This window comes from Ursus americanus, chromosome 4 (genome assembly GCF_024610735.1).
Source record: "Ursus americanus isolate L20-20 chromosome 4, mUrsAme1.1.p, whole genome shotgun sequence".
Taxonomy (NCBI): domain Eukaryota; kingdom Metazoa; phylum Chordata; class Mammalia; order Carnivora; family Ursidae; genus Ursus; species Ursus americanus.
Genome location: NC_142130.1, coordinates 11,478,655 through 11,494,894, shown reverse-complemented (window position 1 = coordinate 11,494,894; position 16,240 = coordinate 11,478,655). Strand labels below are relative to the sequence as shown.

Sequence of the window (16,240 nt, the reverse complement as noted above, 5' to 3'; positions counted from 1 at the left end):
CTGCCTCTTAGACACGAATGTTTGTTTCCCTCGCTAGATTAGGGAAGTTTTCAGCTACAATTTGTTCAAATATCTCTTCTAGACCTCTGTTTTTCTCCACCCCCTTGGGGATGCCGATGATTCTAATATTGGATCGTTTCATTGAGTCAGTAATCTCCCGTAACCTACATTCGTGGGCATGGATTTTTTTAAGACCATCTTCTATTTTCATTTTTTCCTCTATTAACCCATCCTCCAATTCACTAACCCGTTCCTCTGCTTCTGCGACCCTGGCCGTCAGAGCCTCTAGTTTTGCCTGCATTTGGCTCATAGAATTTTTAATTTCTGTCAGATTCGTTCTCATTTCTGTCCTTAGGGATTCTATATTCTCAGTAACCTTTTCGTTAATAGTTTTTTCAATTCTACTCATCATTTTGACCATCGTTACTCTGAATTCCATTTCTGATAATTTGGTTACATCCATGTCCATTATTTCTGTGGCAGAGGCCACAGACTCACTGTCTTTTCTTTGCTGGGGGGGGCTTCTCCTTCTTGTCATTCTGATGAGGAGAGGTTGCGGGGTTGTCCAGAGCCCAAATTATTGACTGGGTCCCAGGCCGTTCCCCTTGTTTTATAGGGATCTTAGGGATGTGGGCTTCTTCTTTAAAGATTTTATTTATTTATTTATGTGGCAGCCAACCAGCGAGAGAGGGAACAGAAGCAGGGGAGTGGGAGAGGAAGAAGCAGGCTCCCAGCGGAGGAGCCCGATGAAGGACTCCTTTCCCGAATGCCGGGATCACGCCCTAAGCCGAAGACAGGTGCTCAATGACTGCGCCACCCCGGCGCCCAGGTTGTGGGCTTCTTGATTTTTCAGCCTGCCTTCTGGGGGAGGGGCCTGCCGTGCCGATACTCAGGCAGCCCTGTTTGGGTAGAGTCTCCGCGTCCCCTGCGAGGGGGGATGGGGATGGGCACTCCCTGAGCCGGTATTTCCAGGCTTTTGTTCTCTGGCGGCTTTCCCTGGCGGTTTGCTGTGCCTCTTCTGAGAGTCAGAGCAGCAGCGGCCGAATTTCAGCCTCTGTCTCGGAACAGAGGGATTGCGGCCCATTCTCTACTAATGTTCTGGCCACTTTAACTCTGCTACTGTTGGTGCTAATCAACCCTGCAGCGTCCCGGGATGTGCGCCCCACACCCGGCATCCCAGCCCTCACTTCCAGGGCCGGCGCGTCTCTGTCCTTTGTGTTTCTAACGCCGCCAGCCGCCCCACGGGCGCTCCGGAAGCTCCCGGTCTCAGTCTGGATCCAGTGAACGCACCGGGATTCCGGTGTTCCGCGAGATGCCTGGTGGCGCGCGTGCACCTGGCTCACGGTCTCAGTCTGCTGATTTGCGGGTGCCGACCACGAGCCCGCCCGCTCCCCCGTGCAAGTGGCTGCCGCTTCCCGGCGCCCAATCGCGGCGGCTCCCTCCCCCTTCCGTTTATCTTCCGATATCTGTGCGCGGTTTCATGGCTCCCCGCTTTGTACCTCAATACTCAGCGCTGGAGATGTTCATTTGTAGAGATGTAGATGCATCTTCCTGAATCTCAGGCTGGTCCCGTGGTTGTTTAGGCTGGTCTGGTACCTATCCAGCTCGACTCAGGGGACCGGCTGAAAACGGTGTCTCCTACTCCTCCGCCATCTTAACTCCCTGGAGTAAAGGGTGTGAGAGCCTTCAAATGCACTTACGTCTTCATGACCCATCAGCTCTGCTGCTTTTCACCACTCACTCACTTCTGCATGTTAGGCCACCACTGAGCGATCGTCAACTCAGGAGAAGCGCTCCGGCTCCCTCCGATGGCTCCGGAGCCCCTGGAAATTTTTTATTTTTACTTTTAAGGAGGCCAATTTAATCAGAGGTGAATAATCTTTAATTCAGGTGAAGTCAGATACGCTTAAATAGCAGTACAATAGTTAGCTCTATATGCTATGCTAGGTTTGAAGGCATTTTAGAGTCCATAAAATATGTGTTGCTCTATAAACGTTCTGAAGCTTAATAAGGGCCAACCAGAACAATGCATTCCTTCATAGTCTTCAAGTATTCTTATACTGTACAAGCAGAAAAAAACATCTAGAAGACAAATGGCTGGCTGCCTCTCTTAAAGTTTTAGTTTAGATTAAAAGAAAAACAACAGAAAACAAAAACAACCCTACTTTCTACAGTCTAAAATGTGCCTGGGCTTTGCTTAGTATTAAACTAGTCAAATTTATATATTACAAAATCTTCTTCCTCAGTATATATATATACTACCTGTATGGTTTTCCTTCTGCCCTATAAATTCGTGTTTTGTTTTGTTTTGTTTTTAATTGTCCTTGTTCTTAGGAGCGCCATGATTGCTGACTACATGTTCTGGCTCTGTGGAGGAAGTGAACAGTGTATAAGCAAGCTCATCAAACTGTATTGGCAGGTAAAAATTGATGTCCCAATGAGGGAGGAGGAGTCCATCTCATTTTTAGAACCAAAATGAAGGACTGGTGCTTAAAAGACTGCTGAAAAAGATAGCTCTGGCCATATCAATCAGAAGGACACTACTCAGTAATAATGTATTTATAATGAAGTAGATTTTCTGTGACTAATTTTAAGGGCAGAATTCAAGATTGTTAGCCCTTGGCCCATACTTCAGTTTTATAACCCAATATAAATTTTAGACATCCCAGGAACTATTTTCCCAAGCGTGCTGCTATAATGACATGGTCCTTTAAAATACGAACATTGTATTTTCATAGATTCTTCTTGATCTAAGACCTGTAAAAGCATACGCTAGGAGTAATACTAATTACATATAAAGAAAGAATGCAAAGATCAGTTGTATTTGTTGGGTAATATTTAGTGTTTGGAACACCTAACTAAAACAAACTGCAGATCTTTTTTTCTCATTTATTATTCAAAATGGCAGCAATAAGTCATATCAAAGGTCAATTAGATCTCAATAAGAGAGTCATAATTTCTTAGAATTACAAAGAGAATTTAGAATTTACTGGGTTCACTCTCCTTCACAATACACAAGTCTATTCATTTCCTATCTGCTCTCAGCAAATTGTCACTAACTTTCTGCTGAAATAGATTGAAAATGAAAAGCTCATTTAACTCCAAGAAACAACATCCAATTTGCGAATTATTAAACTGTTTTCCTCATGTAAAGTAAATTTCTACTACCTTAGAACTTCAATCCAGATGTTCCCAGTAGGGCAACAGGGACCAAAAGGAAACCCATTTCCAAATAAAATTTTTTTCAAATATTTGAAAATAAATTACAAAAGCCAAGTGCCTCCTTCATATCTTCTCCTCTCCGGACTGTGTGGGGCCTTTTATTCCTCATGCTTCAAGATGATTTAATTTAATTTAATATGAACCTTTCAAACCAACTAGAATAAGATCTGCTAAAACACAAATATGAAACTGATAAATAATCATCAATAATCTTTTGATGCTTCCTGATTTTTCCCATATTTTCACTACTGTGTCTTGGCCCCCAGTTTTCTGTCTTTATATCATGTGTTATCTTTATTAGACAGTAAAGTACTAAGTTTATCATATAAAAAGCTCAATAACTTATATGGTTCCATCTAAATATTTGGAGCTCAATTTACCTACAATAAAAAAAATAAATGTTTGCATTAGTCCTACTATACTTGAGACCTGTGATTATTTGAAAAAAAAAATTGACCTTCTAGTGAACAAAATTTTAATCTCAAAAAAATTTATTAATTTGATGATAAGTTTAAAACTTTCCTAAGGGAATCTGGAACATGCAAAGTAGTAGCAGTCACTTATAGTTATGTAATTAAATAGTTGTAAAGAATTGCTAGATGTAAAAAAAAAAGCAAATAATATGAGCTATAGATACAATAAAGGAAGACTTTTTATTAAAGGATTTCAGAAGCTTTTGGAGAGAAGTGGGAAAGGAATTGAATCTCAAGGATTAGATATAATATTCAGCAAGCTTGGCATATAATAGGTCCCAAATGAATGTTTGATTTAATTTATTCATTCACCAAACAAATAAATATTGAGTATTTACTGTGTTTTCTACATCAAACTAGGAAAAAATAGATCCAGTGTTGGTGCAACTGGTTAAGATTTACTGTAAATAATTTTTTTTCTCTTTCCTTTAGCTTTCAAATAACACTAATATCCCCATTCTTATTTACCTCAAAGTAGGTAAATAATCTCCATTTACCAATACATGCATGTTTGCTATACAAAAAGGAGGAAAACAAATACTATTATTTAACTCTTCTGTATTAATAAAAGATAAGAAAAACATATTTCTCTTTGTACTCTCTTTTTCTCTTTATTTTTTATTATTTTTTAATCCCCATCACCTATTTAACCCATGTCCCCACCCACCTCCCTTCTGGTAGCCATCAGTGTATTCTCTATATTTGAGTATGGTTCTTGGTTTGCCTCTCTCTTTCTCTCTTTTTTTTCTTTGCTTGTTTGTTTTGTTTCTTGAATTCCACATATGAGTGAAATTCTATAGTATTTGTCTTTGAATGACTTATTTTGCTTGGCATTATACTCTCTAGTTCCATCCATGTCATTGCAAATGGCAAGATTTTATTATTTTATGGCTGAATAATATTCCATTGTATATATGTACCACCTCTTTTTTATCCTTTAATCAGTCAGCGGACACTTGGGCTGTTTCCATAATTTGGCTATTGTAGATAATGCTGCTATAATCATTGGGGTGCATGTATCCCTTTGAATCAGTATTTTTGTATTCTTTGGGTAGTAAGTATCTAGTGTGATTGTTGGATCATAGCACAGTTTTATTTTTAATTTTTTTAAGAAACTCCATACTGTTTTCTACAGTGGCTACACCAGTTTGCATTCCCACCAACAGTGCAAAAGGGTTCCCCTTTTTCCACATTCTCACCAACACCTTTTGCTTCTCGTGTTATTGATTTTAGCCATTCTGACAGGTGTGAGGTGATATCTCATTGTAGCTTTGATTTGCGTTTTCTGACAATAAGTGATATTGAGCATCTTTTCATATGTCTGTTGGCCATCTGTATGTCTTCTTTGGGAAAATGTCTATTCATGTCTTCTGCCCATTTTTAATTGGATTATTCATTTTGGGGGTGTTGAGTTATTCTTTTCCTCTTTTAATTTGAAGCAACTTGGCATATGGGAAAAGAGCCCTCGTTTGGAAGTCAGGTCTGATTCGGCCCAAGATCTAACACCAAATAGTTATCTAACCTAAGGCAAATTAGTCTCTAGAGGAACTTCAACTAGAAAATAAGAAATGACTAGCAGAAAGTTTTTGAGAAGCTCTATTCTTAAAGTTCATTTTAGCACTGAAATCTAATATTTTAAGCACATCCAAAAATGATGTCACACATTAAGATAAAAAGAAGTAACATAATTAGAAATTTCATCCTGCAGATAAATTCTATAAACTAAACCCCTCTAACTAGCCGCAACATTAGCACACCACACCAGTCTCACCAGTTACATACTTCCTTAGGCTAGCCTGCTTCTCCCTGATCTTCATTTTTTTTTTAAAGATTTTGTTTATTTATTTGACAGAGAGAGACAGCCAGTGAGAGAGGGAACACAAGCAGGGGGAGTGGGAGAGGAAGAAGCAGGCTCCCAGCAGAGCAGTGAGCCCGATGAGGCGCTCGATCTCAGGACCCTGGAATCACGCCCTGGGCCAAAGGCAGCCGCTTAAGGACTGAGCCACCCAGGCACCCCTCCCTGGTCTTCATTTAAATGTATATATCTTCCTCCTTAAAATTTGTTCTGTCCTAAATCAAAAGGGGCTTTTAGACATTGCCAGAGAGTACCTAGTCCATGCCATCTTTAAAGACAGTGATGCTCTACCACCCAATCTACCATGGCAATTGAACTTAAGAATGTTGAATATATGAATGCCCCCAAACATCACAGACTAGAAACTGTACCTGCATATACATTCTTAGACATCCATTAAGGCTTAAATACTACCTTTGTATGTGATGAAGTTATTGTACATCTTCCTTTCAACCACATAAAATACCTATCACTCTGGTCAGTTGTTCTTCTTAGAGGTCTTAAACCAGAAATGGAAAATTGGGGGATGTAAAAATTTGAGAGCCAGTCTACACATACTCATACAAATTCTTGGATACAAAAGAATGGACCTTTACTTTGGTAAGCTCAAGAACACTTTTCAATTGTATTAGGAACAGTTTTCATATCATCAACCCAGCAAGAAAAAAAGGCATAAAACTCTGCACTACATGACAGCTCACACTGGAGTATATCACTCTGAATAAAAGTGTTTGCACATGTTACTCATAATAGCATCACCTCTTCAGAGCTAGAGAGGGCTGGAGATAACTTGTCACAACTGTACTTGCATGCATGCTTCTGCAACCTGATACCCAGTCTCCTATCACCAGCCACTCTCCTTTTCTCAAACACCTTAAGACCTCATCACAATTCTGAGCTAATTAACACAACGGAAAATTCCTAATCAGGCTTAGAATTAGCTATTTTGAAGCAGTGACCACTCTGTATTTATACATTGCTCCTAAAGTTATAATATTATTTCAAGAAGATTTTTACAGTAAACTATAGTCCACCTCCTAAGCCCCCTTCCCCTTAGATCCAGGGCTGGATTTAATAGCATCGGGAAACAAATGACCTCCACTCCTGTTTCCCTTTCCTGGTTTCCCACCTTCCCTTTCAGCCATGCTGTCAGCCACATGGATTGTCTGGTGTGTGGCTTTCTCTCCTGCAGTGTGAGTAACAGAAGCAACTCCGGTCTGCACTGCTCAGCAAAATGGAGTGAGAAAAGATGATAACAGCTAATTTTGCTGCAGAAGTCCCACAAAACAAGTGCAAAGGAGCCCCACTAAACAGGGGCAAGCTGCTTGATCAGCTCACTCTTCACCTTAATTGTTCTTTTTTAAATTTCTTTCTTTCTTTTTTGAGTCACAAAGCCCACCAAGAATCTGATTGCATTTACAAGCATCCACCTAGAAATAATACTCATAAACATATACACACACACAAAAATGGGCTTACTATTTATCTCATTGCATTGGAACTCCTACACATAGAATACAAAGAATTATAGTTTTATCACTCTTACGAAAGGTTATGCAATTTTTCTGGAATAAGAAATTGAAATATATTTGACATCCCATCAATGTCAATGTTTCGTTTTAATAGCAATAAGAGGTACAACCCTGATTCACAGTTTTTTAACAGCAAACGGAATCAGAGCTCCTGTAGCTCACAAGATCTCATACGGATAGGCAGGCATCAACAATAACCAAAATTCACATTACATCACTTCCTTTGTTCTCAAGTCAATGAGATTATCTTTGTTAAGTCTATATCATCAAAGTTATCTATATCAGCAATTTGTTTCAATTTTAAAGCCATCTGAACAAAAAGTGATCTTCATAAAAGATAAAGCCATTTGCCAAGTGTCTGTTGATTTTTGTCCCTAGAAACTCCCAGTAACTCAGTCTCATCTCCAGTATTAGAAAACTTATATTGTTATTTGACTCCAGCAACCTCATTTAGAGTAGCAGCTTGACCAAAAAAAAAGAAAGAAAGAAAGAAAAAAGCTCATAGATTTTCAGCAGCACCTCTAAAAGTAAATTCAGCATTTTTATCAAAAGAATTGCTTCATTTATGTGACTAAGATATCAGCCATTATAAAGCTAGTCCTGGAATGAACTTCTCACTATCAATCTGTTCTAAGAAGGAGTTTTCCTTTCTCTTAAAAAATTTTCAAGACTTAATCAAACTAAATCACTTCTAAATTTCTTCTCTGAATTGCCAACAAACTGCTCTATTAAGAAAGAGCCTCATGGTGTGTTCTTGTATCTTGACAAAGATCTACTGAAAAGGCACTGATTTGAGCTCTTGGCTCTGAGGAAGTTGAAGACTTTCACAGCAATTGGAAGACCTCTTTTGGGATTGTTGGAGGGGCTGTTGACACCAACACAGGCCCCTGTAGAAAGCCTGACATGTGGAGCATCTTTCCTTAGTGAAGCAGCAAAGGCTGAGGCAGTGCCAACTTCACAGATCCTCCATCTGTGCAGAGAATACCAAGACTTCCCATCCAATTCAACTCGTACTTGGCATTGCATGTTCACCATCTTAAAGATATCAATGGCCTAAATGGCTTCCAAAGAGGGCTCACCAACAAGCAATTTTTCTTTGGTGAAATTAGTCTACTCTCAAAGGACAAAATCAGGAACTGGCTGCACTGAGATACAAAAGATTTTCCCCTACCATATGCTTGAGGAAGATAGTGCACAGTCTGTGGGCCCTAAAACACTTGCATGGCATTCAGGGGTTCAACAGACCACAGATTAAGTCTCTTGTGTACTCCTTCTCTTTTCAACAGCTCTTTTTCTTTTTGGTATTGGGCCTAATGGGAGACATTTGTCGCTTCCAAAACTCAAAGCAAAAACAAATACCCAGAGCGTTCATGTCATATAGTTCCTCCTTAAACTGCACTATAGTCATTCAAATGTGAAACCTTTCCAATCCAGTGTATGCAGACTACTCTTAAATTAGTGGGTACTTTTCTTCTTTAGTTTCAAATTGTATTTGTCATTCATACTCATTCAGGAAAAATTTATTGATCAATTATTAGTGACTGTGTGTTAGGCACTATGCTATGCATTAGAAATACAGCAGTGAACAAAATAGATATTGTCCTGTCTTCAAGAAACACTTATTCTAGCACAAAATATTTATTAACAAGAAAAACATCTGGTACTTAAATTAGACACCACTTCTTAATCTGTTTTTCTTCCACAGTACTATCGAAATGCATTGCAAACAGGAATTCAATACGTATTTGTTAAATTCAATTAACCAAATTAAATACTATTTTACATGAAACTCAAACCAATAATGTCAAGAATATTTTGGAATAGTTTTTTGTTATTTAAACAAATTTAAGCAAACATGTGTTTATATAAATTCAACAAGTATTTCTGTGTGTGTGTGTATATATGTGTGTATGTGTGTGTGTGTGTGTGTGTGTGTGTGTGTGTTTGTTTTAACTTCACAAATGTGTACAACTCAGTGCTTTAGTTGAGTTTGGAATTTATCAGAGTATTTGGAAAAGGTTACAGATTTCCCATAGTCTTTTGTCTCATGGGTTTCTGTGCTCATGATGTCTCCATGCAAATTCTAAGGTCTTATCTATTAGCTGCTTCTTTCAAACATAGCAATCAAGACAGCAGCAAGCTAATGGATTTCTCTGCCCTAACCAGAGAATGATACAGATAACTTAGCACTGAATGTTATTTGATCCCTTATATCGATAATGGAGACTAACTTTTTCACTCCAGTTCTTTGTTTTTCTTCCTGATATTGCAAAATTATCCCAATATTAGTCATTTACATGATACAGATTTATGATATCTCAACCTCAGAATAAAAATAAAATCTTCAACATGAAATTACAGGCAAAGTAAGGTCAAAGAATCAGAAATTTTTTTATTATTTTAATAAAACACCTACATATTCTGGAGAAGAAAAATGTGTTCTCTCTAAAGATTTGCTTCCATGTGAAAAATGTTTCCACAAAAAGGAGCAAAATAAAAATGCCGAATGAGCATTTCTCCTAATGGCCTTTGTTTATAATCGATTTATTTATTTATTTGGCCCCATTGGGCATACAGTTTATAAAATATTTGGACAAGGAGTGTCTGAAAGTAACCCAAACTTTATTGTATTTAGTTTAGATATAATTTAAGAAGCACCAAACTCACTCACCTAAAAATATTTTTCCTATCAACTGTCATGTGTCATGCTTAAATTCCCACCATTTGGCACTGAGTCTCTTATCAATCCCACATCCTATGCCGAAGAAATTTTATCTGTAAGTGTTTAACTCATTAACGGGTGACTCCTCAACACAACTGGGAAAATTATTTTGAGACTTCTTAGTCCCTTTGGAAACATAAAAGCAGAATCCTGAAGGAATAAGATGGAAGGAAAGGTAAGCCCTGATAAGGAAAGGTGACAGAATGTTCTGAATATAGGGAATGTAGGCTGAGCAGAGGGACTCTAGGGAGGTAGTGGATATATGTACTTAACTCAGAAAGGAAAGAAAACAAAAGAAAACAGACACTATAGAGCAGTAGAAAGAAGTCAGGCCTAAGATTGACAAGCTGTACCTTCTAGTTCCAATGCTACAATTCAGTTTTGGATAGGTCACTTCATTTCTGTATTAGTCAGCCACTGCTACAATCTGGATATGTAACAAATCACTCTTAAATTCAGTGGCTTATCAAAATAATAAGCAGATTGGCTTATCAGTCATGATTTGGCTGATCTAGGCTGGTCTTGGATGGCCTTGACAAGGCTTAGCTCCAAGTTGCAGAGAAGCTCAAGAATGATACACATGTCTCTCATCCTCCTTTGACCAATGGCTACCTGATGTCTGTTTATCTTATGGCAAAGTGAAGAATTCTAAGAGAGAAAGCAAAACTATATATGCACATTTCAAGTCTCTGCTCATACCATGCTGTTTAATATTCCATTAGACAAAGCAAGCCGTATATAATCAAGGCCCAGGACACGGGTTAAAATTCTTCTGTTCACTGAAAAGCCATGACAAAGGCATGGATGTGATATTGTTATAGGGAGGGGGGAAATTGAGACCATTAACTCAATCTGCTGGTTTACCACAACTGCTCTGGACTTTTTTTTTTTTTTAAGATGTTATTTATTTATTCAACAGAGATAGAGATAGAGACAGCCAGAGAGAGAGGGAACACAAGCAGGGGGAGTGGGAGAGGAAGAAGCAGGCTAATAGGGGAGGAGCCTGATGTGGGGCTCGATCCCATAACGCCGGGATCACGCCCTGAGCCGAAAGCAGATGCTTAACCACTGTGCCACCCAGGTGCCCCTGCTCTGGACTTTAGTTTCTGCTACTGTTTGATGACAAAGTTGGCCTAGGTCAGTGGTTCTCAAACACTGGTCTAGTGACCAACTGCATCAAAATCACTTGGGAAAATATTTAAAATATTAGATTCCCAGAGTTGGGTGAGGTTCCAAAAACTGTCTTTGTCTACTGCCCCCCAACGAAGTGATTCTGACACACAACCCTGAGCTAGATGGTTTTTAAGGCCATTTATAAACTTTTAAATTCATGACCAACTTAGCCTACCTTAGAGTTTATCTAGCGCTTTGCTAGGTGCAAAGGTAGAGTGTCAGAGTACCTGCGCAGAAAAAATCCCTAAGCCCCAGATTCTCCCCTCTGTGCCACGATATAGAAGCCTCTAGTAAGTGAGGCAGCCTGTACTTCCTCTTTTTAAAGGTTAACTGCTCTCCTCTTCTCACCATGATGTAAGTCAGATTTTCCTGCCCACTTCCCATGCCCAAAGCAAACTCTTTGGCTGCCTCAGGATTCCTTCCTGCATTCAGTTTTACGTCTAGACCACAATGGGCATTGCAATCAGTTTTAGTCACTTGCCTACAAAGAGATTTGTCCATTAATAGGCAATATTAAGATTCTCATTTTATGAATTCTCATATTTTTCAGTTATAAGACAGGCTAAAGAGGAAGTGTCCAAATTGAGATGATAGGTAAAAGAGAGCTTCTTTTCCTGGGTCTTGGAAAAAGATAAATGTAGAAATGAATTTCTCATCTAATTATTCATTCCTGTTTATATATTCTTTAATGATATGTTTCCATGGTTACCAGCGTTGTTAAATGCTGCCTGCGTTTCACTTTGCTTTGATGCTATTTGAGGTAGTATGCCGGTAGGAGAGGTTCACTTTTAAATGAAAGATGTAATTGAGACATGTATTTGATCTAAGGTTGAGTGTTCCTGTGAAGAAGATAGTGACCGTGACATTATTTTCTGTTTGTATAGTTTAGTGTAGTTCTTCCATTGATGTTCTGTGGGTGTCCCAGGCATTAGGAAGGAAGAAAGGAAGCAAAGGAGGGAGGAATGGAGGAAAGAATCTGAACCATACACATAATGAGATCATGTGTACATTTCAGTACTATTATATATATTTAGTGACATTGATTTGGCCAGACTGTCAAGTAGGTGAGGTTGCTTTTTACACGCCCCCTCCTCTCTTCTCCCCAAGCCGTCGCTGTTCCTCACACCACCTATACAAGCCAAGAGCCACAGCCTTCTTTCAAAAATGTGTCATATATTCAGTTACCTCACCTCAGTGTGAATCTGCGTCAGAGTGCAACCTTGTCAGAGGTTGTCTGCTTTTGAAGCCCTAATTGCCACTGAGAAATACACAGCTCTATCCCCTGTGAAAACAATGCCAGGCATTCAGATCATATAAGAATTTGGGGGCAGGGGCACCTGGGTGGCTCAGTCATTAAACGTCTGCCTTTGGCTCAGGGCGTGATCCCAGAGTCCTGGGATCGAGCCCCACATCAGGCTCCTCTGCTGGGAGCCTGCTTCTTCCTCTCCCACTGCCCCTGCTTGTGTTCCCTCTCTCGCTGGCTGTCTCTCTCTCTCTCTGTCAAATAAATAAATAAAATCTTAAAAAAAAAAAAAAAAAAAGAATTTGGGGCAGTGCCTCAGAATGGGCCCTGCAGGGGGACAGCATATGTCACTTGTATATCAGCCACCTATATGCTAGTTGATAATTCAAACTCATTAGAAAATAGGAGCATCACATCAAATAAGAAAAGTAATCCTCAGCCACTCCTACGAAAATATTTACCTAGTACTCATCTTCAGAAATATATATATATAATCATATATATATAAATATATATAATCATATATATTTATATCATTTTTTTAATGGTGTCTGTTTGGTTCTGTAGAAGTATCAGTGGGTAATGGAGGAAACTCACACCATTTCAATAGTTAGCTTTTCCTTTTCTCTTTTTCCATCCTAAAAAGCTTTTTGGGTTTCTGACAGTCCTTAACAGAGAAAGAAGTAACCTCTAAATTTCTTTTCATTTTCTCTCATTTGAGAATGATATGGGTTTCATGGATTTAAGGCAGTTTGGGCCTTCTTTTACTTGAACAAATTTAGGGATAGCTATTTGGTTCCCAGGAGTCCTGCATTATTTTGCTAAGTTGTCATGAGGTTATTTTGTTTACTTAAGAGACTTTGCTTTCCAGTTTAAATTTGTGAACATGTTGATTCCTTCTTTGTTTGGTTTGCATCTAAAAATCAAAAATTGTTATGATCCAAACCAAATTTAGAGATTTTTATAGTTATCTTATATTCCCCATAGATTTTTATGGGTTATTGATTTACAAGCTTGCAGAGAAATTGAGGTCATTTTTTTAGCAGCTGGAGATGCAGAATAACTATTCCATGAAATCATGAAATTTTTTAAGCTGTGTGCGCCCAAGTATAAAATAATCTGTAAAGCTCAAAGCTTTTAATGTTTTTATTTATATTCAGCCATCTTTTTGATGGCATTCCACACCAATTAAAAATGAATTTTCCTCTTTTCTGGAATTAACACAATTGTATTTTCCTCACTAATTTTTGAAGACTGCATGCTCTACCTGTACTATAATTTCTGGTTGAATCATTTTCTTTTTCATTTCTTTTTCATATTTTCTAATCTGCCCTCTTCTAGATAATGAGGCCCCAGCATTTTATATGTCTGTCTTCAACAAGTGGCATGATTTACTTTTTTTTTTTAGGATCCTAAAATAACTGTTAAACTGACCTATTTCTATCTAAGACAGCAAAAGTGCTATTTTATATACTGCGGTCTACAGCAGGAGTCAACAGCCTATGAGGAACAATAGCCCCCAGAAAACCTTGGGAGGACTATTTCAAGCCCAAACCTAAAGAGATGCAAAACACCATAATTACCATGGCAAGTCTTCATTTTTCTTTATTCTTCATCAGGTGGGGGTTGGCTTGCTTTAACATTCTGTATGAAAGACAAATCAGTGATAAAGTTGGAGACTAGATACATACATAACTTGGAAGTATAGTGACAGGTCTCTTAAAGATAGCACTTCATTTCATTTCGTCTAATATCACTTGAAGTTGTAGTTTGCCATTGTCATACAGTGTGTGTGTGTATATATACATAATAAATGCTTGGATATATATTTGACAGGTCCATCACATTTTTCACAGAGGCAATTATGCCCCTTCTGAGACCTCTTGATGATGAAAAATTGCATATAGAAGGATACCTGCCCCATAATAGCATTCTTCTGCAATCTCTTACCTCCTAAAAAATAAAAATCCTCCACGAGGGAGTGATAGCTTGAAAGAGAATAATTACAGACAAATGAAAGAAATAAGAAAAAAGAAGAAGAGGTGTCTGGTTGCTGGGGCAAAGCTGAAACTTGATGGAGTAAAGAAATTATGGGGCTGTAGGAGTATACTAAAGACAAGCTTTGAGTAATAGACTATAGCACTATAAAGACATTTTTTGGCACAACACACAGTTCCTTTTACTGGATCCCCAGATAGACCATCATCCCTCCTTGGGTCTGTGTACCACCAGGGCCATGGAGCTACTAGCTTCCAGGATGAATAGCTTCCTCACTGGAAGGCTCTATTAGAACATTTTTCCTCCTGCTAAGGATTGCACTTCTGCCCTCCTAAGCTTTATGGAAGCTATAAACCTCATTTGTGAGTCTGCACACCATAAATGGCTCAGAGCAAGAGGCTCTGACTGAGATAGAAGTGACTTGAATCCTAGCTCTGTCACAAAGTAACCATGTGAAGTACTGCATATTGTATCATATAAAGACTGAGTTTTCCTAATCTTTAAAATGGGATAATGCCTGTTTTCCAGTGTTGCCTTAACAAGTAAAGAGAATAATGTATCTATAGCACTTAGCCAATGCCCAGGCACCCTCATGTAATTGATTAAATGAGTGTTACAGATTTATCAGTGGATTAAATGAAGTCTACAACAGTAGCTTGCTCTCTGATGACAGAAAGTTAGTCCCTGCAACTTATGTCTTGTCTCCAAATTAAACATATTTGGATTCCTTCAAATTCTCCAAAATACAGTTTTTCAAGGGCATCCTAGACTTTTCCACTCAAAGGTGTCTTGCATAGTAGCCTAAGAGATAAAATAACTGCTTGGTGGAAAAAGCAGTACACGTCTAGGAACCAGGTCACCAGATTCTTGTCCCAACTCTGCCATTAATCAGCTTTGTGCACCAGCAAGCCCAATCTAAAACCACCAGCCAAGAAATACAATCAGAAAACAATATACAGTTAGGGAAAGGAATATCTACCTTCATATAATTAAACTAAGTACAGAGAAGAAATGCACAATGACAAAAAAGGGTCCCAAACTGTGTTGACATTTACCACTGAACATAGAGGCTAAAGCCCATTAGTAATACCCATTTGAGCTTATGAAATAATTACAGGTAATGTAGCTATTTATTCCTGTGATACCTTTTGGTGATTCATTTTAAGTCATCAAGAATAAAAGCTCTGTGGCATCCTAAAGAGTCTGGAGGCTGCTGAAACCCACACTTGTAACTCTGAGTTTCTATCAGCTGGTATTTCTCTAATGTGCAAACAGAAAATTATTCAGGATCTTTAGAACAAGAATGTACTTTAAATTCTATTTATAAATTATATGTGCTTTGCCATTAAATAAGCTAGACCAACCCAAGCACATTATTATTTAAGTTGCTTTATCAAGAAGCCTTTCATTTAATTTTTGTAAACGTTTCTCTTTGAGACAGGCATGCTTCTTGAGAGCATTCCTTAAATCTAATGAGGGGCTGGTAGGCAAAGCAGTCTTATTGTGGCCAGTAGGTGTGAAGAATGAATATTCTGTTTTGTGTTAGAGTTATTGTTGTGAAGAGGATCTTGACCTGCTTTACGTTTGGTGTGGTCTATTTGTTTCTCTGTTAGAGTCCAGTTCTTACTGTCTTTGAAGACAGGAATAAGATAATCATGGAAAAAGAAAAAATAAAGTAAAACTTGATCTTATACTTCTAGGGATTTGCAATCTAACTAGAAGGATGAGAAGTCACCGGGTGGAAAAGAAAGCATTGGTTTTGGAGAAACTTGCATTATTGTCCTGCTTCCTTCTCTCATTTTGTGTAACCTAAGTCACCAGAACTCAACAAGCCTCAGTTTCCTTGGTTATAAAGTTGAGTGATTTTAAAATAATATCTTCGATTCCTTTCATCTCTTTAGTTCTGTGCTAAAGGGGCATAGAAATAAAATTTTGCTACCAAATATGATTAAAAATTAATACAGATTAAATTTTAGGCATTAAATGCTGAAGTTATTCAACTAATGGAAGCGTCATATATAA

The 16,240-nt window shown here is 38.3% G+C and overlaps 1 protein-coding gene across 1 annotated transcript in view; it reads left to right on the top strand.

Moving 5' to 3' along the window:
- The window catches only part of SPATA16 (spermatogenesis associated 16), a 225,223-nt gene that overhangs the window by 143,524 nt on the left and 65,459 nt on the right, over nucleotides 1-16,240 (top strand). Inside the window, exon 4 of the mRNA XM_045788744.2 lies at nucleotides 2,335-2,419. Coding sequence (XP_045644700.2) covers nucleotides 2,335-2,419 — 85 coding nt within the window. The remainder of the gene's footprint in view (nucleotides 1-2,334; nucleotides 2,420-16,240) is intronic.